This window comes from Erithacus rubecula, assembly GCF_903797595.1.
Source record: "Erithacus rubecula genome assembly, chromosome: 3".
NCBI lineage: Eukaryota > Metazoa > Chordata > Aves > Passeriformes > Muscicapidae > Erithacus > Erithacus rubecula.
The window spans coordinates 78154607-78178393 of record NC_136689.1 but is presented as its reverse complement, the minus strand read 5'-3'; the positions used below and the strand labels follow the sequence as shown (position 1 = coordinate 78178393).

Here is a 23787-nt window from a genome sequence, read left to right as displayed (position 1 = left end):
CTCTTCCACCTTCGCTGCCTGTGGAAGCTGAGTTATGGGTCACAGTCCCTGCACTAATGAGCAGCTCCATCCCCTCTACCACTACCTTATTCTCCAGTAAAACTTGATGCAATTTTTCATAATGGCAAAGGGAAGCAGTGACCCAGTTGAAGGAAGGAGCATTTTAACCTCCTGGGGAATATGTCATTTGAGACAATATTTTTTGCCAGACAAATAATTAACCTCTATGAAGCATGGAAAGCACAGGTCGTATGCACTGAAGCCTTGTTCAGATGTCAGATTCAAATTTTTTTACATCACTTAGCTCTTAGCACATTTTATAATGTTGAGCCATCTAATGATGCTATTCTGAGACCAGTGGGATATCAGGGCTAACACAGCCTAGCCCTAACACAGCCTGTGCAGTGAAGAAATAAGATGTCAAGACCTTAGGAGTAAAATGTGGCAAAAGGCACCATTGTGGAGCAGCACACCCCTCCAGTTAGGTCGAGACTGACCTGATCAGAAGAGGGCAATATACATTCACTGGAAAAAAGTAATTAAGGTGGAATATTTAACACTCTGACACTGTCCTGAAATGCTGCTTGCATTCAGAGTTGTGGCTGAACTGCCCTCCAGGTAGGAGGCCAGATATCCTGGGTGCAGGTTCACAGCACTCCTGAAGTGGTCTATGCCCACAAGTCTAATGCAAATCTCGTTCATAAGTGACTTGGGTATTTTGTTAAAACCTCTCTGACTTTGTGGCAAAGCACTGAATACTGACACCAAAAGCAATCAGCTTGGCTGGGTGCTGTGATTAAGACATACAAGTCTTAGAGTAAGCACACTCTGCTTGTTCTCCAGAGAGCAGCACAGTGGGTAGCCTTGTCACCAGTACTCCCTCCTGTTTGTGTCAGTAGCTCTGAGTTCAGCTATGTTACATTAACCTTGGCTTAATCCATCACCATCACTCGAGGAACAGCACAGCAGTTATCAAATACTCAGTGTGGTCCTCTTTCTCCTGGAAGGAGATTTTTACTTTCTTAACTGGCCCCTTGGTGGATATAATTCTGTAAGGGCCTGGAATAATATGTTCTTTGCTAAATTTGCCATATAATAAGCTCAGCAACATTGCATCAGATCAATGTCAGTCTCCCTCAGTAATCCCTCCAAAAGAGTGCCTTTGGGCAAACTCTGTCTTTTGTCGTTCAGCATTTTACAATGGTAACTTTATTCACCCCACTGAGAAGGAAATATTTTGTTTACTCCATACATAGCAAACATCCCAGAGAATTATTCCTACATTAAGCATTAGGCAAGATGGCAATGAAAGATCTTGTTTCACTGGGCAGCTAATTACACTTGCTGGGGATGACAGTTTAAAGAGTAATGTAAACAAACCCAGTGATGCAGTAATTCCCCTCAGGACATGCCTTGTGTTATTCTGTAGTAAATAAAGTCAGCTGAGACCCTCTTGGCCAAAATGTCATTAGTGACATTAAGAAAATGCCAATGCTTGCTGATTTATGCAAAGTCTGGGGACTCTTCAGAACTAGAGAAAAATGTTCCCTGTAAATATTAAGTCCAACAAAACTGCAGTTTTTTATAGTTTTTGTGACTAATTTTGTCATTCACACATGTTAGCCTAAAACAAACAAAAATACTTTTATGATTTCACACCTGATTCAGGGCGTGAACTCAGAATACAATTATCTACACTGGATCAACAGATGTCACACTACAAGACTGCTAGAAGATAAAAGAATTACTTTTTAAAAGAAAATTAAATTCCATGTGACTCTACAGGGAATATCTAGTTTCACCAATCTCTTATTCACTCACAGCTCACATGCATAATCTTGAGCACCTTTTCTCTCTACCCTTTTATGAATTCTGACCAGCTCAGACCAGCAGCAGTGTTCAAATAAGACAGTGTCCAATTGTACAAGAAATATATAATTATCTCTCTTTTGTGCCAACGAGATCTGCAGCCTTGATAGACTTTTAATGTTCAGGCTGACTTCTGTCAAGCTGGGTAGGGCTTTTATTCCTGAATTTTGGGTGGCCACAATGCAGTACCTCTATCTGGGCCAGGTGTAGGATCCATCCAATGCTGTCAGTGGACAGCAGTCACACCCAGTCTCCACTGACTCTTTTCAGGACTCCACTGACTGCAGCTGCAGCCCACACAACTGTCTCAGATTTACATGTAAGAATCTCATCCCCTTGGTGTTTTTTGATGTGGACAGAGAGCCCCTCACCTCCCTCCCAGAAGGGCACAAGAATGCTCTGGGCTTTGTGTCTATGTGTCATCCTAAACTTCGTGCAACATGGATTTAGGGAGCTCATCAACATTTAGGGTTGCTCCTATGACAGTATGTAATTTTTAATGATGACATAGCCTATGCTGTTTGCTTCCCTAAGTTAAATAAAAAATATCCCATCTGCCTCTGCTCTATTATCAATCACATGTATCCACAAGAAATCCAGGAGGATTTGCCACACCTCTCATTGGAGCTGATTTGTGTGCACTTCGTGGCAGTAGCAGAAATGTTGCAGATGCCCTGCCCTCCCTAAAACATGCATATTTGCAAGTCATGAAAACTGAACCACAAAGCAAATTTCCAAGTATTCAAAATTCCTGCTGAAGCCCTGTATCCCAGTCCCAATTTGACAGGTTTCACTAGGTCATGCATTCATGCACAGCACCACAGTTTTAGGCCAGGAGTAACTGAGTGGCAAAGGTGTGGGCAAGCCACCAGCCAAGCAAGACTCTAGGCTTCTATGCTTGCATTTTGGTGCCTAAGAGTTGCTACCCTTCTGCCACCTGAGGAGTAGCAATTCTCTTAGGTGTGTCAAACTGATCAAAGCTTTCTGTGTCTTTTTTAAATACCTGTGGCTCCTGATCCAATACATTGTTTTATTCAGTATTCATCGTATTTCTTTGTGACATCATGCCATAGCTTACCTGTTCCTGCTCTACATCCATAGGACTCAGTTCTTCACAGATTTTTTTACTTGTCTCTAAATTGACCAGTGGATATCTGGCCAGACTGTTCCTGCAGTTAACCACACCAGGGACTTGTTAGATATCACTAAACCCCCATCTGACCTGCAAAATCTATGGCTATTTCACTGGTTGCTACATATTTTCCTTACTAATTTTTTAAATCGCTTTTCTGTTCAGCTTCTACAACTCTAAGCAGGGAATCTGCTCTTCTTTTCTTTTTCAATTTTCTTTGAATGTCATTTACCCATGATTCTGTTAGGAATAAAGCACAGTTAAATGAATTTCTTTTGTCTCTGGTTAATATAAGCAGAATTAATATAATTGAGATGGGAGTACCAAATCCTACCTGCCTTTCAATTTCTTTCAATTAAGTTTCATTAAAATTACCCAGTGTCATTGGGAACAGTAATGTCAGGTTTATATGCTAAGGAAAGAGGCCAGCTTCAAATGACAATTTCCTACCACAGGAAAACAATAATGTTTCTGTAACTACTAAGCATCTGTATTATCATTCATCAGATGCAAATTTCTTTATATCATTCCTGAATAAATAAATGCATTATTCCTGAACAAAACCTTGGATGCACCCCTTTCTTTGTGCAAAATTCACTTATAATATTTTAAGTTATAGTCAATAACCCTCTACATCTTGGTGTTCAAATGAGAGACTATTTTTGGTTCACAGGCAGGAATTGCACATCACTTAATTCTGCTCTAATAATATTTGAATCAGTTAGGGGAGTAGTCATCTTGACAAAAATTATGCATATCTTATCCAGTTGTGGTATGAGGAGTTCCTTTCTAGAGATGTCAAAGTCATCAGAAGATGTGTAATTAGCAGCATTGATCATTTTTGTTCTTCGTGTTGCTTGTACTTTAAAAAAAAAAAATCTTTGCAAGAGCTCTTCTTAACCTTTTAACAAAAGTTATAGGCAATAAGGTCACAGGCATGCAAAATGAGTGTTCATTCTATCGTTTTCTCTGGTTTTATCCCCTGAATCTTATTTCCTCTGAATTTTGGGATTTTCTAATTTTGTTTACTTCTATGGTAAATTTTCTTTTTTAATTACTTTCTCTCTAAGAAAGTGAGAGAAGCTACACAGCACAAAGACGTCACTGAAAAGCTCAATACAGAGAAGCTTTGCAAGCTATTCTAAGAGAAAAACTCTGAAGATGATCCAAAATCCAATGAACTCTGTGAAAAAGCTCCCTCCCCCTGTCCTTTGGAACCTGTCCCAAATGATGTGCTGCACTTTTGTGCCTGGCTCCCCACTGTCCCCAAGGGAAGCAACAGTGACTACCTGGCTCCAGCTTTTGTTCCTCACACAAAGCACTGGAGAAGAGATGGCAGCACCTCAGCTTCTCACTGAAGCAGTGGAAACAATGAGCCCAACATGTTTATGCAGGAATGTGTGTGAGTGTTTGTATGCCAGCCCTGTTCTTAGAGACTCTCACTGTAGGAAAATGAGAAAATAAATACTTAACTGTGCAAGTAATTTCAGCCAGAGCCCACTATCCATCTGCTAATACAGTGCAGCCTGGAAGCTTTGCCAATGACAGATTAAGGTCAAACAAATGATCATTCCTACAATATACACTCCTCTTCCTGAATCTATTTTTCTTTTATTATGTTGCGAAATTCTGATCAAAAAGCCTATAATAATATTATGTTAGTATAAATTTCTTGCAGTGAACCTACAGCAAGTTTCTTGAATAAATTTGGGTCCAGAAAAGCCAGATAGTATATTTAAGACAGGAACCCTGGTCTCAAGAGTTTGCAGGCCAAAAAGGTAAAACATGGGAAGAGCTGCATGAAGAAGGTGCTGTTTCATTTTACAGGGGCAGAACCAAAGCAGAGGGCTTGTGGGAATAGGGTGTGCAAGGATTGCAGGCACAGAAATAATAGTGACAACTTTAAAGCCTGCATCCAGTGTCATGGTGAGACTGAAAATCCCCCATGATGTGCCTAAAAATATTTTCCCCCAAACTTCTATTTGTGTTGAACTTTTTTTACAGAAGCATTTCTTTAAAAGTTTTTTTGAGATCAGCTGCCTCTAAAGATAAAGCTGTTCAGACAGCTCTGAAAATCCTGACCTGCACAGCTGTGCACACACACAGACTACATGCAACTAAACACAAGGTCTTAGTGTGAAGTGTTAAGCAAATCAATCTATAGACACTGCTTGTTCTGCAGCCCAAAATATAACACATCAGAGACAGGAAGGTAATTAGCAGTATTTAATTTTATGACTGCAAAGTTACACAAGGATAATTTAGGTATGTTTTCGATTCAGCCACAGGTCTTAAGCACTAAATAGATAAGCCTTGTTCACTCAGGCACATTGCTCAAGTGTTTTAAATCTTTGCACAAGCTGTCTTGTCTTTTATCATTGCTCTCACCAAGAGAAAAATGCCCTTTTTCAAAGTCAGAATATGTAAATAGAGGATGATAATACTGACCTATTTTTTTTTTCTTTTCAAAGAGCATTTCATTATCTGCTGATGAGAAATGCTGCCTGGACACTGGGTACCATTATGTAAACTACAGATGTCTCATGAATTCTTGTGTAACAGAGTGAGAGGGGTGGTGCCTGCTGGCCTCCTCCCCAAGAAGCTGCTTTGCACAGAGGACAGGACCCTACTTAGCCTGTCCCACAGCAGCTGAGCCCTGGTGGTGCCCCTTCTCTGCTGCACACAGCACAGGCAGGAAAAGCTGTGGTGTGTCACTGCCTCATCAGGGACTGCAGCAGAATGCCAAGCACAGGAGGAATCATGGTTAAAAAATGTTTTGAGCAACACTTTTGAAGGAGAGGGGGAGCTGTTAAAAACTGGAGCCTGCTGAAAGTAAAGGCAGTCAGGAGGAAATTCTGATTTTTTATAGACAGTCCAGAAACAGCTTTACTACTCTTCTCTACTTACCTTTCATATTTTGTGGCCAAAAAAGAAAAAAAAATAGTAGAAGTGAAATCTGACTTTTAAAAGAGAATGCAATCCTGTGAAATGATTTTTTTGCACACAAAAAAAACTTTTTCAAAGGAGATGAAGCACAGAGTTGTGAGTGCCTACTAATTTAGAGCACACAACAGGAGATGCTTAGGACCTGGATTTTGCCAGTCCATAGCAAGCAAACAATTTTAATGTATTTAGGTACCTAATAAATGTGCCTATTTGCCTTCATCTTTCTCTTCAGAATTTCACAGGTTCTCTCTCTGTCCAGCATAGGTATGTTTCAGCTGCAGTAGTGAATGATCAGCATTTTTGAAAAAAGGATCAAGGACTTTGAAAGGAAGAAATCAAGGCTCTCTGAAAACCAGAAACACACAGCTGGTGATCACTAGTCAGCTTGGTTCAAAGGGCTGAAATATGACATTGCTGGAAAAAAAGAATTCATCATAATGTTTACAGAATAACCACATTCAGAGACAACACCAGTTTGTTTTGTTTTTAACATGCCACAACAGCACAATTGTTCTGGTTTTTTTCCCTTATTGAATGTAGCAAAATGAATTAGTTTAAAAAAAACCCCAAACTCATAGAAGCACCCTTACTAAAATCTGAGGAATTTTTCCTTTTCAGTGTCATGAACTTCTAAGTAACAGAACAGGGTTCTATTTAATGGGAAAATGTTAAGCTGGCTTAATTACATCAGACCCCAAGTGGCTGAACCTCTGTCATGGAAAGATTAATATTGATCACAAACTGCAGAAACTTCTCTCAAAGTCCAGCACAGGTCTGCAGCTAATGAAGCTGGCTCTCTCTAATGAGAGGCTTCTTATATGAAATCAGTTTATTATGTCCTTGAGTCACACATGAAAAGCTTCCAATACAAGAAAAAAATTTAAAAGCACATGCAGAAAAGTAGCCAAGTACTTGTTGGATTATGGACTGCATTGTCTATTATTTCTGTAAAATTAGTTTGACCAAGCATCAGAATAATAGGGCAAGAAAATGTGGGAGTGCCTCTTGTACCACTAACATGTTCCTCCCATATTAGGTGTGTACTTCATATGCTTCTCACATACCAGTGAGGTTCCAAGACACTGATCCCTAACTACAAAATTTCAAATTAGGCAGATTTTTTACTAATTATTTGCCAGCTTGCAAAGTCGTTGAGATACTGCACTGTAACCATCAGCAAGCATTGGGAAAGTGGAATCTGTGCCCCAGATTGCAGAAGAATTAGCTTAGGCAGGTGATGAACCTGGAAACTTCTCCCAACTTGTGCAGCATTTGGTAGAAAATGCATGACAGTGGATTCACAGATTTCAAGGACTGACACACTCAAGCTTTCAAAGATCCTGCACTCAGCAACGTAAATCCCTAGATTATCTTCAAAACCATGAGGTATGCAAAGTAACAGAGTCACCATTACTTTTACTCATCTTTCTCGTTTAGAAGTGGCATTTAGATCCAAGCAGATGATTTCAGGGGCTCTGACTTTCAGCAAAAATGGGAACATCATGAGATAACCAAGACCGTTGGTTACTCAGGATCAGTGCCTATTTTTGTTATTCATGGCATGTTTTCCCACCAGTATATATCTTGTTCTCAAAAGTTACTCGTAGTGGATCTCAAAACACTTGAAGCCCATTAAAATGTCTTTCAGCATCAGCTTTTGCTAAAACTTCCACTGTAACCCTCTGTTTTGTCAGCAGCTGCCCTGGCTATGTGGACCTGGGATGTAATCCTATTCCATAGTCTCTGGTCTGGGCCCATTTTTGGCATTGTTGTGCAGAAGACAATCCTGCTCTGGAGGAATGAGGGACTGTGCCTTGTTTCCCAACCAGACCAGAGAAGCACTACCAGAGAAAAGTGCCTCTGCTCCACATTTGTAATTAGCTCAAATGCTGATGTAATATCTAAATGTACTTTAGACAGCATGTAGCTATTGACTTAATGAAAAGTTCAAACTCCTTTTCTCTCATACCCTGCTGGAAGTCACTGCCTTGTGTAGTTTTGAGCTGCAGCGCTGGGCAGGGGAGGTCTTACTCAGCCCATCCCACCTGCTCTTCCTTCATCCCTGAAGGAAGCAAACCCACCTGTTGCACAAAATGTGGTGATTCAGTGCTGGGAATGGCACCATCTGTGCTGAGCAGGCACCACCCCGCAGGAAGAAACATTGCCTCTTGCAGCACTGGTGCCAGTGCACTTGGATACACACCCGAAAATGACTCACTGCAAAACCTCAAATGGGCAAATTATGTGTGTTGAACTTGGCTGTCACAGCTCTCAGCTCTGTGTTTCTTGCAGTGCTGAAGTGCTTTAAAATGTTATTAATACATTTGTCTTACCTGCCTAGGGATTTGCTTGGCAGAGGTAAATAAAATGGGATGAAGAACACAGAGAATGTCACTAGAAGAACCCCTGAATCCCAGGAAAAGCCTGCTGCTGTCACCCCAGGAGGGAAGAGGGATAGGTACAGACCAGCCAGGTGATGTGGCTCTCCCCTCTGGTGCATGTGCTCTGCTCCTCCCAGTGCTCCTCACTCAGGCCAGCCCCCAGCCTTCCTCTCCATCCCCAGAAGGATGGTTCTGGCCTCTCTCCTCAGCCTCCCAGCTGTGAAATTACCTGCAAAGCTTGTTCACTCTGCTCACTTTATGAGTGCCAGGACCCTGCTATTCAAATATTTACAACTACCTTGTGTGGTATAAAACCATGGCACCTGCAGAAAGCATGAATTTGATCCCACCTATAGTTGTTAAACAAGACTCTGCTCATTTTTTACCTTTGCGTCTTGCTACAGAAGTTGTCCCAATGGCATCAGCAAAGGATTTTCTCCCCAGAAAAATGTTGGTGCTTGCACATATAAAAGTAATTGAATCTCACCAAAATTGCTAGTAGCAAGGCCCATTTAAATGACAATATTTCTTAGCTCTTTTAAGGGCATTTCATTAATTTCACAACTATAATTGCAAACCCTGATATTTTTTTTTGCAGAAACACAGGAGCTGTTTTTGCCTCTGATACAAGGAATAGTTTAAAGGTAGGTTTGATATGGGTAAGCAAAAAGATAATTTTTAAAACCAAATGTTAGATCTCAATTTTTTTTCAGTATTGGAAAATGTATTTTTAATTTAGCTAAGAACAAGAGAGAAGTGCAACAGAAGGGAGTTGTAGTTCAATGCCATGTCACTATTTTTGATTGGCAAAAACTTATCTATTGCAGTTAGCACATTGTACAGCATAGGATACAGCAAGAGCTTACAGCTGTGCTGACAGTCTTTTTGAAGCTAGAATGGTTTTCCCTCTCTCAGTAACCTTACTTGAATATACTTACCTTTACAACAAAAATTAGCAGCAATTTATCTTTTATAAGCATGATATATCCTCTTATTCCCAAACCAATATTTTCAGATGTTTCCAATCAAATACAGCTCAGTATAGAGGTCCCTGCTGGTAAATCTCCTTGCTGGGTGATAAGCAAGATGCCATTTTTATAAACCAATCAACAAAATAATTAAATCACCTTGCTAGCAAGTTCTCAATTCTATTGTATTATTTTATAAATAAAATCCCTCCTGTAAATTTCTAGGAAACAGCAAGCTTTATTCTTCTTGTTTGTATTTTGAAATGCCATTTTTTTTCCAGATCAATTAGTTCACACTGAGCCCTTGTACCAATTATGCTTCATTATGTTGCTTGTAATGCTAATATGCTAACTAGTGTAATGAAACTTTCACGAGCAATATAACTAACTGTGTTGATAATTAAGACAAAGCATGTACCTTTCCCAGGCTGCCAAAATACCATATCCAGGCTTCTGATGTGAGAGTTATCCCCCTCAGCAGCAGCTCCCAGCTGGTGCTTCCCCTCATCGATTGGCCACATGTGGGGCAGTACATGATCAGGATGATCAGCACCTCCAGGCACTAATGAGAAAGGAGATACCTGACTTCTCCACTCCTCTGCCAGGAGAAGAAACGTGCAGCATGAGAGGGAGTCAGACCATGTGCTGAGTTAAAGGTAACCTGTCTTCTTCCACTGCTGATTGCTCAGTTAGGCAGCATATCTGTATTTTCTGTGCCACGTGTGCTGAAAATGGAAAAACCTCTGCTTTGGCTGTGTGCCTTAATGTGAGAGAGAGAACCAAAAGGGCCAATCAATGCAAAACATCAAAGTGTTACAGATAATTTCCCCCTTCTCAACTTTTAATAGTCCAAACTTATGAGTACAAAATCAATGCATTGATACAATTTGGGGGCCATCTGATCAGCACTTCATTAACAAATCACCCATATGTGGTGAAAGCACACTGTACAACTTGTGGTCTGCATCAGCACTTGCCACCATACCTGAGTCCCCTTCAAACAGGACTGCATGGATATGGAGAGAAATCCTGTGCAAACCCCTTCTAGAGATCTGCCCCCTCTGGCCCTGTCCCTTCCCTGCTGCTGTCCTCTGGGAAAGCAAGATGCTCTTTCTTTCCTCTTTTCATGAGGAAAGTGCCTATTTTCATCTCTTCCACATCCACCCACAGAATAGATGATAAATTCTCCTTCACTTAGTGTGCAAGTTCCTTCATGAATGTGAGACAGACTATAGTGAAGCCAACCAGAGAAATTTAACTTTAAGAGCAACCGCGATATTTAAGGAAGATTTCCTCACAATATTTTGATACTACATAAGTGCAAATATACAGAGGGGGCAAATGCAAATGCATTGTCTACAGCTGTACATGAGACAAAACTCTAAAACCTAAAAAGATTGAAGATATCTTTGACCATGACTTAATATTGCCCTAGAAGTTGAAGCAAGAACATTTAACTTGGTTTGAACACTTATGGCATATAAATTAGTGTTCAGATTTCCATGATTTCTGAAAATGTAAAGTCCTTTTGATTTTATAGGCTTCAAAAGTTTGCAATTTGAGTCATTAATTTAGCCATCGAAGTCCAACCATACATTTTAAATTGGAAGATGTTGACCTTGACCTCCTTATTTCAATTTCACCAGCTGAAAAGCTGAGATAACAATATTTATCTATCTCAGTGTCTTCTGATTGTTAATTGCTGATCTGAAGTGGCTTGACTATGGAAATGTCATCCCTTGATGACATCCTTCTCACAGGGGAAGTTGAAAAACGACCTTGTTGGTGGACATGCAAGAAGCAATCAGAAGGAAATCATGCTGGACCCATGGGATGTTTCCAAAGGAAATACAACCACACAGAAACATCTGTGTCCTCTATTGAATCAGAAACAGACTTTACATAGAGTTGTGAAGAAAATGCAGGCAATGAGAACAGCACAGGAGGGAGATAATGCTCTCTCTCTCCTTTTGGCACTACTTGTTAACTAGCACTGTAAAGGGGGTGAGAAGGACTCTCCATACCTGCCCTCCATGACAGAACATCCTCTGAGCAGGCACAGCTCTTCACTTTCGTATCCTGTATGCACACAGGGGTATATGGGCAGTAACAGAACTGAAACTGAACTGCAGAGGATTTACCACAATGGTGCAGTCAGAGTTAGCTACTGACTTACCCCACTAATTCCTTCTCTGGCAAATTAATGGAAATATATTTCCTGAAATGGAAGAATTCTGATAAAAATGGATGAAACAGAGTGATTAGGATATTTTAAATTGCTTAAATGATGATCACATGGGAGGTATGATTTCTAAAGTGGAATGTTTTACAGATAATCTACTTTCACTTGAAAATCTCCTGGGATGAGTCCCATGATGTTTATGATTTGTGAAAATTACATTATGAAAACACCAAGAAACAATGGAACCATTTGGCTAGCTAAGCATCTGTTTATTTTAACCTGGCAGTATGGCAATTTTAATGATTTCAGGATAATATTAAATAATCTCATTGGAGAACATTGCATTTCTGCAAAGATGAAAATGAGTATGATCCTATTAGAGACAAGGAAACCTAATAGATAATGCACACAATGGGGAAACAATAATAGCCCCATGGTAATTCTGTGAGTTTCTAAAATGTTTTCAAACCAAACACATCTTATCAGGACACTAATTCTTTAAATCACTAAAATACATGCACAAAGCTTTTTCCAGAATATGTATTTGTCTTTCAATAAAAGCCTCTGGTTATTCACATGTTTGCACAGTCTGGTGAAACACCAGTTAACACCAGAGAGACCAATTATCTCAGGAGAGGTGGGAAAGGAAAAATAAGAAATCCTCTTAGCATGACTCATTGCACATACAAGGAATCACATTTCCAAATATATGGTGTTATTATTTTGATACTTGATACTTTGATTTTTGTATGAAGAAACAAGTTCAATCTCTGAAATTCTTTACTAAGGCAACAAACTGGGTTTGTATCCATGCAGCCTTGATGGAGACCAGTTTATATGTCAGTATCCTGCTTTGTATTTAAGAAATAGGTGGAGAAAAATCCAATGTAATGATTCTAATAACTCTTTGTCCTAAAGTACTACTTATAATTTTCTGGCTAGTGTTCATTATGTTCTAAAAAGAGAAATAGTTCCAAGATGACCATTTGTAGCCCTTGAAGGAGCTACACATGTACACAGATGGATTTCTCTAATGGTCCCAGTTGGTAACCACACTCTATACCCCATTTGCCTAATTATTTGGATGTATGGATACAACATTTGAACCATGAGTCATTTAAAGCATTTGAGTAATGCCAAAATAACATATCTGTATGTTTGATGTAACATTATACAATGCTCTGTTGCACTTGAGTAGTCTGCAGTGCAGTTTCAGGATCTATAAAATGATTATGACATTCACCTTTTCAGCATGAGGTGAGGTATTTTCTGAAAGCTGTCATTCAATGCAAGCTAAAGTCTAAAGCACTCCAAATTGTTACAGGAGAGTGGATAATAAAATGAAATGGTGTGTATTAAAAAATTATGGCAGAAAATTCTAGATTTCCCCTTTATTTTCTTTACTTTTTGAAAATATTTCTGTTTCTGCTTTTATACCAATGTTTTTCCAGTACTGGACTGCATTAGATAGCAATATCCAATCCCCAGTTTGAATTAGACAAAACTGAAATAGAAAGAGGATTAAATCCATAATATTTCAGAAATAGAAACTGGGTCACATATTAAGGCTTTCTCTAGGGTTTGTCAGAAAGATTAAAATTAGGATGAATTTATCACTGACTTCTTTACAGTTTCCTGATGCAGAGCAAAAGTAAGGATAGATGACACATATCTGGGCTACTTCCAAGACTTGAACTGAAAAACCATCAGCAACTCTCATCAAACAGCAATGTCCTCAGGTCCCAAACTTCCCAGGAGTAGAGAGTTTTTCAGGAACTATTGTTTTTCAGGAACAGAACCTCAGGGATGGAGAGGCTTAAAGCTCTCACAGCCATGCAGGACATCTGTAGAAGAGGAGTGAAGTGATCAGAAGCACAAGCGTAGACCTGCTACACGCTTTCTCCATATGGAATGGCATCAGCAGGCTTACTCATACCAGCATCAAACCAGACTATTTTTGAGTGCATAATTTCACAATAAAGGAAGAGGAGTCATTTTAGGAAAAAATGAAGCAGATACATGGTTTATCCCCTGTATGTAAAAAGAATTCCTTTAGGGAAGAACAAAAGATTTTGGTTAAAAAATAACATTCCTTGTTTATTCTATATACCCAACGGAGTGACACATTTTCACAGATATATGTGGGGAGTCTTCTGCTTCAGTAGAGTGCAAAAATAAGATAACAGTTCACAAATAAATTCTCATGTGCACTAAACCAGTCAACCCCCACCCCCAGCCCTGATGACCTGATAATTTTAATCTAGCAATGGAATATATATGGGATTATTTTCCCTAATAATTTTTATACATGTATTAATGCCTAAAATTGAGTTATTTTTGTAAAAGATATCAAAATACAGAAAAATAAAATTAGACCTATAGTTTGAGAAACATTTTTCTCTCTTTCTCTCATTCTTTGTTAGAATTCCTCCAAGAAAAAGAAATCCACTGACATTTCAAGCCATGGCCGTTTCCCTATTATTATGTGGTTTTGTGGCATTTTAAGAAATAATATGCAAAATAAAAAGGAAAAATAATCATTTTGAAGAGGCGATTTAAAAAATCTACTCTTCAGAGATGTAAGACTCCCAGACAAAGATTTTATGCAAATCTCTGGTTTTCATCAATAACGCAACATCTGGACAGCAACAAATTTTCAATAGTTTTCTCCCAAGGAATTCCCTGAAACAGAAGTTGAGAGAAATATGAAAACAGAAGTTCCATGCCGAAGAATTATTGAGGAGCCTCAAGGATCTTCAGCATCATTCAGATCACAGTCTACAGCAGCATATATTTAAAAAGAGCAGCTCTGTGGGAGCTAGAACTCTCTCCATCTCTCCCCTCCTCACTTGCACAGCCTCCTCCACGTCTACCTACCACATTCAAAAATATCAAACCACACGTAAAAGCAGACCATTAGCCTATTTGGTGTGCCTTACTAATCCTACATTGTTTGTTCTTTACACTCTTGAGGAAATAATCCAGAAAGGTTTAAGTAGCTTTCATACTGCTCCAGTGAAGCTGACCCGCACCAGCCAGTGCCTCGGTGGTAGGTGCCCACCTTCCAGGTGTCCCAGCTATCAGGAACTGCCCTACCTGCCCAGAACTAGCACAGTTCTGAGACATCTACCTTCTACTAACCACTGCTGTCCTCAGGGAGCTCAGCACTGACAGGGCCTGCAGGCTTTGACTACAAGCTAAACTGAGATTAGTTAGACCCAAGATTGTGCCTTGAGGAAGTATCCTTTTTCTGGAAAGGGCTATGCTTTAGATTTCAGTGCAAACAAAATACAGGTTCATACTGAAAGCAGAACATCGATTATTTTCAGTCATAGGTAGTAAATGAAATTAAATAAACTAGTATTACATTTATACCCTTATGTCCTTTATTGTATTAACTGCATGGAGATACCAATAAACTGGCACTACAGATGCTTTAAACAGCATTTAATCTGACTGAGCAAGTGCTGGAAAATACTAGCAACTGAGAAAACACTAACATTTAATAAGATTGTTGCTAGTATTTCTCATTCTCTGGCTCTGCTCTCATCATTCAGCTCAAGCCTTTGGTTTCTAGGAAACATATTGCAACTTCCACTCATCGCTCTTTAGCAGCTGTTACTATTCAGATCAACCAGGATTTCACATCAAGTCTTGGCCAGAGCTTAGGAAAATTGAGACTCTAACCCTTCTCCTTCCAAAGGACTTTTTAAAGTGGGGCAGTATTAGCAAGTGCTGTTGAATCTGTTCATTTATAAATGCTCTCCCCAACACCCCCAATCAGGTAATAGAAAAACAACTCTGTCTCTGCTTGGCGCTTTGTAATTGAGAGGGAACATTTTCTTAATCATTTCGTCAACTTAATTCTTTACCTTGAATGCCTTCTTCACACATACCTTGCCAATAGTACACCACCTGATGTTTTTTGACTAGGTTAATTGCACTTTGATGCCTCACAGCAGTTAGCCTGCTTACAGTCCTGCTACAGCCCTAGCAAATCACCCCAATCAAAAATACATTATTAGGCATAATAAACAAGAGGTTGGATTTATTAGCCTGCTAGCTCTGCCAAGAACTCAGCAACCCCAGAAACCAGTTTGCTTACAACTGTTCCTATATTGAGATTAACTTCAAGCAGACAGTTTTTGAAGATTCAGGCACTCTGTTTTGAAGATCAGTGCAAGGCTTGAATGCAGTAACTCTGAAAGTCTCTCCCCAAAATTCCAGAAGATGCTGTCAGTAAAAAACATTATCTTATCTCTTTTAGCACGTTGTTCCCTCAGTGCCCCCATTTCCTCCAGCCACCTGTGGTGGCCTTTGGCACAGATCAGATCAGTACTGGGATGATGCTGACTTAGGCCATGCCACCAAACCCACTCCCCACATTGGCCTTTTGGGGGCTTCAGCTCCTCTCTCATCTGTGAAGATAGGAGGCTGCTGAAGAGAGGTTTCTTTGTGCTTCCTTTAGCAGTACTGGTGGAAATGCTGTGAAAGAGAGCTGCCCACAGAAACTGCTTCTGTGCATCTCAGAGTTTTTACAAGCTGCTAAACAGAGAGAGAGTATAAGTGGGCTGGCTCTCAAGTTTAACACTGTTGTATTGTACAACTGCAGGTAACTGGCAGGTAACAAGATGCTGCTCCATTCTTTCACCTGCTCCCAGCACAAACCTACACAGCAATGGGTGAGGAGCCACAAGGATACAGAAAGCCACCTGGTGTGCCCCCAAGTTTGTAAAACCCTTGGATCACTGAAGGGGCTGAAATTTCCAGTTAGTTGGAATACACCAGCAAGGTGTCTAAATGTCTTACTAACAAGTGCCCACTCATCCTCAGATTACCTAGGAGGTTTTCACAGGCAGATCAACTAAGAAAGAGAGAAATAGACAATGAATTTCAAAAGTAAGTGCTTAGATGTCAGATGGGTAAAAAAACCCAAAGAACCAGGCTTCTTGTTATTCAGAAATTTTAGACACCTGAGTAATAGAGACAATCAAAACTAAACATTTTTATTTTATTTTATTTTATTTTATTTTATTTTATTTTATTTTATTTTATTTTGGAAGCCAATACTGTTGTAATGACTAGATTTCATCTTTTAAGAGTACTGGCAATAGCTTTCAGTGTGTTATGAACTTTTTCCTTAGGTTAAATTGTTAAATGTAAGAAGAACATATAATACTCACTGAGTCTTACTATTTATCTTACTCTTGTCTTTACTATTGCACATAAATCTCCTTAAATTTCAATTTCAGAATGTTTTATGAATAGAATGGCTTACAAACCTTAGTGAGGCCAACTAGGGGCATCCCATGCTATAGGCATTCCAAAAAATGTTTTTTTTTCAAGGGAAGCTTTGTCTGCATAGGGGCAGGTGGTATTTGCTCTGGGTATTTTAATTTCCTGTCTTGGTAATTCCCAGCAATAGATTTTGATGAGATATGGATGATGATAATGACTGATAATTCTGGGGTATTTGCTTTGAGATGATAATGTTTATTTCTTTGCTTTGATACAAAGTTTTATAAATACGATCATTTGACTTCAATTATATTGAGTGGTTTATTTTCCAGATTATTGGTTGAGGCTATCCTCTTACAAATGCCATGAAAATGGGATTTTTTTATAATTTTAAAGAATCTGCAGACTTAGTCTATGGCCTTTCCTCACATTTTTAAACTTGATTTACGTGCTGCAGCACAAGTGACAAGAAGCCCTGTTTGTCACGTGTGAGCTGTGTCACTGAAAGAACCAAGAAACCAGACATCATCTGCTTTACATCTGTGACTGTGCCCAAGCAGAGCAGCCTTGGTGGGCACCTCTGTGTGACAAGATAAATGGCTGCATCAGCATCTTAAGCAGTCAAGTAACAGTTTACACCCAATTAGCTGCACCAGTTTATTATCAAGCTGCATGCAGGTTAAGTAATTTGAAATACAGCCTCAATGCCAGTTGTAAAAGTGAAAAACTCAAGGGGAAACACCATGTCAGGCCTGTTCCAGCCTGACACCCTGCTTTGAAAGCTCAAGCAGTATAGCACTGTTTTTTGAGAGAAGAGATGAAAGTGACAGGCTGAGGTGAGAGAAAACAGTTCTCATCTCCAGGTCCCTGCAGAACTACTACAGCTGTGGGAGAAAACGGATTCATTTGTCCTCTGTTAATAAGCTGATAAGGTAACTGAAGACAAAGAGAAAAAAGGGTGACTTTTCAAACTTTTTTTTCCTGTGGAATTGTATTTTCCCTCTTGGCATTAAGGATTTTCAAGGTTGGTTTTTTTGTTGGTTTTGGTTTTCTTCGTATTCAAAGGTACTGGTCTCTGCCTCATTGCTAACAAATTTCACATAACTTTTTAAAAAACAGTCTGATAATATGGTAATCTTTATTCTTCTGGATTGATTTTATAAGACAGAAACAAAGCAAGTGTATTTGATTAATGAATTCTTACAGACGAGCTGAATCTTTATTAAAAAAAACCCCTTGTTCCCCTGTAGTTAGAATTTTGGGGCTTTTTTCTGCTATTTGAAGTTACTACAGCCAAGAGTCTTTCTGGGCTGCAGGATCTCAGGAAAAATGAGACTTACTAAAAAAACAAGAAGTTAAATGAATTGAGCCCTCAAACTCTGTAAATAAAAACACATAACAAATGGATAGGCAATAAGTGTAAAAAAAAGTAGAATTCTACAGGTAAAGACAGCTCAGAAGCATTTGATTTGGAGCAGACACACACAGCAGCAGTGGAGAAAGGGTCTGTCTTTACCCCAGCAAACAATGGGAGACAGGCAGCATGAGCATAGCTGGTAATCTACGCCAGCTATTATCTCAGAGGTGTCTGGAGGTGAGGGGATAGTTTAATCTTCTTCTTTCCCAGTTTAGCTCCTTTGCAGAAGCAGCCAATCAGGGAGCTATTTAATACTAATTCTGCTTATATATATCCTCCTGCTGGGCACTGGGATAACCTTGCCAGTTAGGATTCAGCAAGTAGCTGTGGGGCTTTGTATTACCCATTATGTCTGGTGTACACAATGTTTTCTTTGGAAGATAGACAGTGAACATCAACTATTTGGGGCCCTTTACTCACAGTTACATTTTACTTTTCCTTCCTACTTTCTTTTAGTGTAAAAGGTGTGGCTCATGCTCTGCCTCGTAGTGCAGAAATACCATCTCCTTTCTCTCCCGTCAGACAGACAAGGACTTGGACCTTGGACATTCACTTGCTGATGTCAAATATATGAGATTCACTTCAAAGAGCTGTTGAAGAAAGCAAATATCCAATTTTGTTGACCAGAGGGCTTCTCCCCACTGTTTCCATGCCAGAGAACAGTGCTAATCCGTGGCATTTGGAAGGGAAAAGAGACTTTAAAGGAACTGTGACAAAGCAGGAAACTCAATTTATACATGCATTATTCCTCTCAAGATAATCTCCAAATGCCTTCTGTAAAAAGTAGGTGCCTGATATCTCTACAGCTGGTAAAGCGTCAGGGCTTCGTTAAATTACTTCAAAGTAATTCGAAGTGATTCGAAGCACGGAAATTCCGTCCAGTCATTCCCTTTAGTTTCAGTATTTATATCAAAAGGCCGGTTGCATTCCTGAAAAGTTTTGTGTGCATCGCGGCGGTCGCGGCTCTCGGCGCCGCTCCCGTCCGTTCCAGCGCGGGTGGGCTCGGCCGGGCGGCTGCGAGCCCCGGGGCCCGGTGAGCTCGGGCCGGCCCCGCACCTGCAGCTCGGTGCCCGCAGGGAGCAGCCGCCCGCTCCCCCCGCACCGCGCCCCGCACCGCGCCCCGCCGCTAAACCCGCGCCCCAGCCTCCGCAGCGATGCTGAGCGGATTACGGGCCGCCACTTCGACAGCTGCCTGCGCTCCGCAGAGCCGCCCTGCCCGCCGCAGCCTCTCCCCGCTCCGGCCGCAGCTCCCCGGGCCGGCGGAGAGCGGCCCCGGAGCCTCCCCGCAGGCGGCGGCATGCCCCGGCCCGGGGGGCGGCCGGCGGGAAGGGGCTGACACTGGCGTGAGGCGGCAGCGGTGCTCCCCGAGCCCCCGCCCAGGCCGGCATGGTGCTGCTGTCGGGGCACGGCGAGCAGCTGCCCGGGGAGCGCGTCTGCCCCGCGCCCGCCGCCGCCAAGGAGATGCCCGGCGCCCAGGCGGAGAGCAGCCCCGAGCAGGGGCCGGCCGCCGAGGAGCCCGACGGAGGGGAGGAAGAGGAGGAGGAGGATTACGAGTACGAGGACTTCTCCGAGCTGCCCGACACCTGCAGCATCGCTTCAGACGACTCCTTCTACCCTCCTGGAGGGCTGGACGACGACGACGAGGACCTCTGGTCCCTGGAGGGGGACGGGCGGGACAGCCCCGAGGCGCTGAGCCTCTTCCGAGCCTGCTGCACCAACAACAGCATCGTGCTGAAGGCGCTCATCCGCCAAGGGCCCCAGGAGGAGGAGGTGCGGGAGGCAGACCGCAACCGCAGGGTGAGTGAGCATCCCCAATATCCTGGGCATCCCGCCCGGGGCTGAGCCCTGGGCTGCCGCCGCCCCCAGCGCCGAGCGGAGCCGTGCGGTGCTCTGTGACCCTCTCCCGGTCCCGGGGTGCTGCTCTACAGCCCCGTGGGGACGGGACCCCCGGCAGCCAGAGCAGAGAAGGGAGTGACGCTGCGCCTTGCCAGCCTGAATTCCCACCTCTGGCTACGGCAGGGTCCGCTTTATGGGATGAGACGCAGGTTGGGATTCCGGTTTTCCCGCGATCAGTTTTGAATCGGGTCTTGTTTTCCCTCTGTTTATTGGGGACCGAGAGGCTGGTAATGGTCGTGTTAAGCATCAAAAAACCTTCCCCTTTTCTGGGCTGTTCATCCCCTGCAGTACTTTGTGATGGTTATTTTGAAATTTTGAACTGCTGGTAAAAGTTTTTAGGTTTATTTTTCTATTTGTTTTTCCTTTAGCTCCTCCCAAAACATAAGCTTGTTCCTGGATCCTAGACTGCCAAACAGGGCTCGGGGTATCCTGTGCTAAAATCAGCATTTTTCAGAGTTCTCCTTGCATTTATTCTGTTGCTGATAATCTGTTTTTGGGGTTTGTATCAGTACCGGTTTTGTGGCTCAGTTTTTGCCTGTTGCTCAGTTAATTGCAGGGACAGAAGTGTAAGGTGAAAACTGGACAAAGATTTTCTGGTTAATGCATTACTAGGACTTTTATTGGCAATATTGAAGATTACCATATTACTACAGTTTGTTTTAAACCTTAGAAGTTTTTGCATAAGCAATCTGCTAAAACATTTCTGTGACTATTCTGTGACAGCAGTGCTTTGAAAGGAAACCTGTATTATTGTAATTGTGCAAGCAGCTTGCATATCCTGTCAACCTAAGTGGTCTTTGCATTGAAAAGAATGCTATCATATGTGTTCAGTTCTGTCTGGAGAGGGGCTTTTCCTGTGTCTTAGATGTATGTACTTCTAGGATTTTTCCTAAAAGTATCTTTACTTCTTCTCCAAAGGGCTGATTTTAGTACAGATTTTTAGTGATCTGTCTTATTGTAAATTTCTTAAGACAAAATTTTGTATGAATGTATCTTAGGGAGAAGCAACCTATGGTGTGAGGGTGGGAATGAACAACACAGGACAGAAATAATTTATATCAACTCTTCTGCCCAGGCCAGGATATGGCATGGTTATACTTTAGCTGGCAACATCTGAGTGCATTTTTACATTGCAGGGTATTTTGAAGATGATGCAGATACACCTATCCCATATATTAATGCTGTGCCTGGGCTGGAGCCCAGCTCCATCTCTGATGCTGTGTGGGGTTTGGGCTCCAGCCTCTGCTGCAGTCCATTGACTCAGCATATCCAAGTGTGTGATGATGTGGGAGGTTTGGCCCCTCCATACATGTGGCATAAAGGGCCAAGTGCCCCAGAGCTGTGCCTTCTGAAAAGGTGACCCCCCTTCCCACCCAACAGAGGACAAGAGGCTGCAGGAACCCTCCCTCTCAGGGCTGGGCTCCTGCAGGCCTCAGGGAACAGGCATGACAAAGCTCAGCACAACCTGCAGCTGCTCTTTTGGCAAAGGTGGTCAGATCAGGGTTGTGAAAGCAGCAAATTCACCTGTTTGGACAGCCCTCCCTTCACCATTCCCCTTCCCAAAATGCAAGTTGCCCTTTATCTCTTCAGCTTCAGAGAAAAGAGACAAAATTTTATTGAACCTGAAAGTTTATATTCTTTATATTCTTTATTTTAATACTGTAAAAACAAACAAACAAAAATCCAACAAAACAAGACAAAAATAACATCTACTTAGGCAAATATTCCATTTGACTTGAAATTAAAAATCGACATAAATTATATTTTCTTCAATATTTTACCAATGCAAAGTTAAAAAGTTCAGGAATTCAGCAACTTGTGAAGCTGCAGGAGTGATGTGGTAGAAATGAGCTGGCTTCCTCTCTGCCTTCCTCACAGAAGGGTCTCAATCACAGCAGTACAGACTGTTTTTTCCAGAAGATGTGGATGGGGTGAGAGAAATCTTTGACTAGGAAGTGGAAACTTCAGGTGTGACTCCTGCTCAGGGATATCGAGGTAAATTCTCATTATTTTGCAGAGAAAAACCACATTTTTAAGAGAACTTTACCTAAGAAAATGGATGTTTCACTCAAGCCTTTTATCGTCCTTTCTGTGGATTATTTTTTTTCTCTTGAATTTGATTATAATGTCATGGGACATTATCCATGAACAAAACAATTTTGCTGCCACAAAGTAACAGAACAAGTTGCACATACCTGTTGTGCTCATGAAGTTTTTTAATTGCTGAAATGAAAATAACTGTTGGCTTTTGGAATCTTCTTTTGCCAGGAAAATATTTGTCTACAATGCTATCTTGTATGCATTTGTTGTAAAGCTCTATTTTTTTAATTTTTATTTTTAAATTTTTTTTTTAAATTTCTTTCTTTTTCTTTTTTTTTCGCCCCCACACAGTGAACAAAGAAGCTGCACTTCTGTTTCTTCTAAGTTTTAATTTCTTTTCCATGAGACAGGGCAGAGAATGAAGAATAACTTGCTTTTTGAGAAGTGGGGTGGTGAAGGGAGGGCCATCTATCTGAGGATACGAACAATTTTCACCATCCTGATCTGATAACCTCAGGTATGTAGGTACAGTACAGCTTCATTCCATTATTTCAAAATCAAATTTTCTTCAAAACAGACAAAACAAGTAACAAATTATTGTAGTAAGACAATGCAATATTTTGATTCTGAAAGCAAATAAACTCAGCTCACAAAATGTAACATGAAAAAACTTCCAAATGCCCTAAACTGGGCACAATGAGCCTGCTTTTTTTTACATTATTTTGACCTTGTCCTTAAAGTATAAGTGTATAAATTTAAGATGTAGAAGCAATTCTCTGGAAAATGCAAGGATCCAGAGGCACTGTTACTTATTTTCTTCCACCCTTGGTGTCAAAATATATCAATTGTCTCTTTTGAGTCAATTTGCCAAGCCTGGATAGTGGCTTTTTGTGTCGTTTCTCCAGAAGTGTATTTTCCCCATAGTCTGTTCATGAGTTGCAGAGCCTCCTGCCAGGCACAAGTTTTCATTAAATTTACCTTCCTGCAGTAAACCAGACTCCACAACATCTGATTTATTAGTCACCACATGTAGCCTGAAGATCTGTACCTTCCCTGTCTCGTTTTCATTACTGTCAGGACAACAACAGTTTATATATCATTGACTGCAGAGGATCCCCAAGTGCCTGATCCCCTCATCTTCTCTTGCACTGCTCTCTGCCCATGGAATCCTGAAAGACTGGATTGGCGTTGGTCACATCCTCTCTTTGCTCAAACTAACACTGAAATATTTGGAAAAAAAACTATGACAGTATATAATATACTAATTGTATGTTGTGTAGGGTGACTTCTCATTCTCCAGTGCTTGTGTATTTATCCCAACAGTAAAGAGGAATTTGGAAATAGGCAATTTCCTTAGACCATACTATCATCTGCCTAATGGTGCTACTTTTCACCTTGTTGTATGGGGACTGGCTCTCCTTCCTCACTAGCCAAATTTCTAGAATCTCAGATATTTTTATCTCATCATTTTAACATCACTTAATATCAAATTTTGCCTGGTGACCAGGATTATATATATACTCAGAAAGACAGGGTTTCAAAATCTGGTGTTACCTAACTGCAGAATGCAAGCAAATTTAGAAATTTGCCATGACAATAGAGAAAGCATTAAGAGATGGGGGAGAGAGAAAAGAAGGCAGAGAACAGTCCTTTGCCAGATTGAAAATAATCACTGCAGCTGATCAGCAGAAAGGTTTTGTGCTGATCTTATGTGTGGT

The 23787-nt window shown here is 41.0% G+C and overlaps 1 protein-coding gene and 1 long non-coding RNA gene across 4 annotated transcripts in view; both read left to right on the top strand.

Moving 5' to 3' along the window:
* The first annotated feature begins 17310 nt into the window (after nucleotides 1-17310).
* Nucleotides 17311-18820, top strand: LOC306800278. The gene is made up of 3 exons (XR_013773794.1): nucleotides 17311-17552; nucleotides 18160-18310; nucleotides 18656-18820. It is a non-coding gene; the product is annotated as an uncharacterized lncRNA (long non-coding RNA).
* Nucleotides 18821-19514: 694 nt separating this feature from the next.
* Nucleotides 19515-23787, top strand: part of ANKRD33B (ankyrin repeat domain 33B) — a 42960-nt gene continuing 38687 nt past the window's right edge. For all 3 annotated transcript variants that reach the window (XM_079299606.1, XM_079299605.1, XM_079299604.1), the window contains exon 1: nucleotides 19515-19930. In XM_079299606.1, the coding sequence (XP_079155732.1) occupies nucleotides 19520-19930 (411 nt within the window). In that variant the 5' untranslated portion in view covers nucleotides 19515-19519. The remainder of the gene's footprint in view (nucleotides 19931-23787) is intronic.